Source organism: Hipposideros armiger, unplaced genomic scaffold (assembly GCF_001890085.2).
Source record: "Hipposideros armiger isolate ML-2016 unplaced genomic scaffold, ASM189008v1 scaffold_117, whole genome shotgun sequence".
NCBI lineage: Eukaryota > Metazoa > Chordata > Mammalia > Chiroptera > Hipposideridae > Hipposideros > Hipposideros armiger.
The window spans coordinates 885,198-886,609 of NW_017731467.1; the positions used below are offsets into that span (position 1 = coordinate 885,198).

At 45.0% G+C, this 1,412-nt stretch overlaps 1 protein-coding gene across 1 annotated transcript in view; it reads left to right on the forward strand.

Annotated features, from left to right (window-relative positions):
* Positions 1–204: 204 nt before the first annotated feature.
* C1QTNF3 (C1q and TNF related 3) overlaps positions 205–1,412 on the forward strand; it is a 35,960-nt gene continuing 34,752 nt past the window's right edge. Inside the window, exon 1 of the mRNA XM_019647851.1 lies at positions 205–330. Coding sequence (XP_019503396.1) covers positions 250–330 — 81 coding nt within the window. The 5' untranslated portion in view covers positions 205–249. The remainder of the gene's footprint in view (positions 331–1,412) is intronic.

A 1,412-nucleotide genomic window follows, 5' to 3' on the forward strand; every position in this document is an offset into this window, starting at 1 on the left:
AACTGGGAGCTGTGCACACAAATCCGTGTTGCCTGTGATGTGGGAAAGTGATGAATGGGCTGTTCTGCCTGGGGAGGAGGACTGCTTTCCCTCTGGCATGCCTGCAGCCTTATTTATTGCACACCGACATATAAAACCATTCGGCCGGCTGCAGCTCTCTTCTCCAGCCCTGGCATTTGCCCGAGGAGACCACAGCGCCTAGCGCCCCGGCCGTCTTCTCCAGGAGGCTCTGTGGCTCTATTGAGAATCATGCTCGGGCAGCTCGTCTGTTGGCACCTGCTGGCTTTGTTTTTTCTCCCATTTTGCCTGTGTCAAGATGAATACATGGAGGTGAGCGGAAGACCTAATAAAGTGGTGGCGAGAATAGTGCAAAGCCACCACCAGACTGGCCATAGCAGCTCCAGGAGGGAGAAAGTGAGAGAGCAGAGCCATCCTAGAACTGGGACTGTGGATAATAACACTTCTACAGACCTAAAATCCCTGAGACCTGATGAGCTACCGCACCCCGAGGTAGATGACCTAGCCCAGATCACCCCATTCTGGGGCCAGGTACTCAGAATTCTCTTCTAAGGATTACTGGGAAAGCTTCATGAGTTTTGCTGTTCTTGCTCTTTTCAGCTATGATTCTGAGGGTGAATGCTTTCGAGAAGTTTGCTGAGCTGCTTATGGGTCTCTTTCTGGGGGGCTCTGGGATACGAGGTGGACTGCGGGTCTCTGTTAGAAAATCAGCAGAGGTAGCATTGATGTGCTGGGATAAGGAGAGGCTGCAGTGTTGTTGTCACCCCATCCAAAAGAGGAACAGGGGCCACCAGCTCACTGCTAGGCTGTAACTTGGTTTCTTTTTTCTGTTAGTGCAGAAAGGAAGAGTGCTGACCTATGTAGATAGACGGATGGCTGTAGATAATCATTTGCAGATCATAAGACAGTCATACTTTCTTAATCCTTCCCAGCAGGGAGAAGCTGCCCGTTGAGTTTTTCACTTTGATTTGCGAATTTTCTGTGATATTTCATGCCAGGCTTGTTGATTTGATTTATAGCATTCAAGGTTGCTAAATTTCTATGTTGGACCTGTTTAAAAAAGGATCAAAGAGTTAAAACAAACAAACAAGACTGTGTTTATTTAAAATGCAAACCTTTTTTGTGTGATCTAATGCCTGATAATCAGAGAGGACTTGATGTATTTCTCAGAGCATAAGCTTAGCAATCAGGAAACATCTTTAACTTTTTTCGGGCAGTGTGGGAGTGTGTTAAGGTGTCAGTGTAGTGAATGGCAAATTGGTGAAACTCAATTTAATGTAAAACATTAGGACAAGGAAGAAGCAGGTCTTTTGATGTCTTCATTTTTCAAATTATTAAAACATTTTTTTAATTGAGGTAAAATTGACATAGAACATTATATTAGTTTCAGGTGT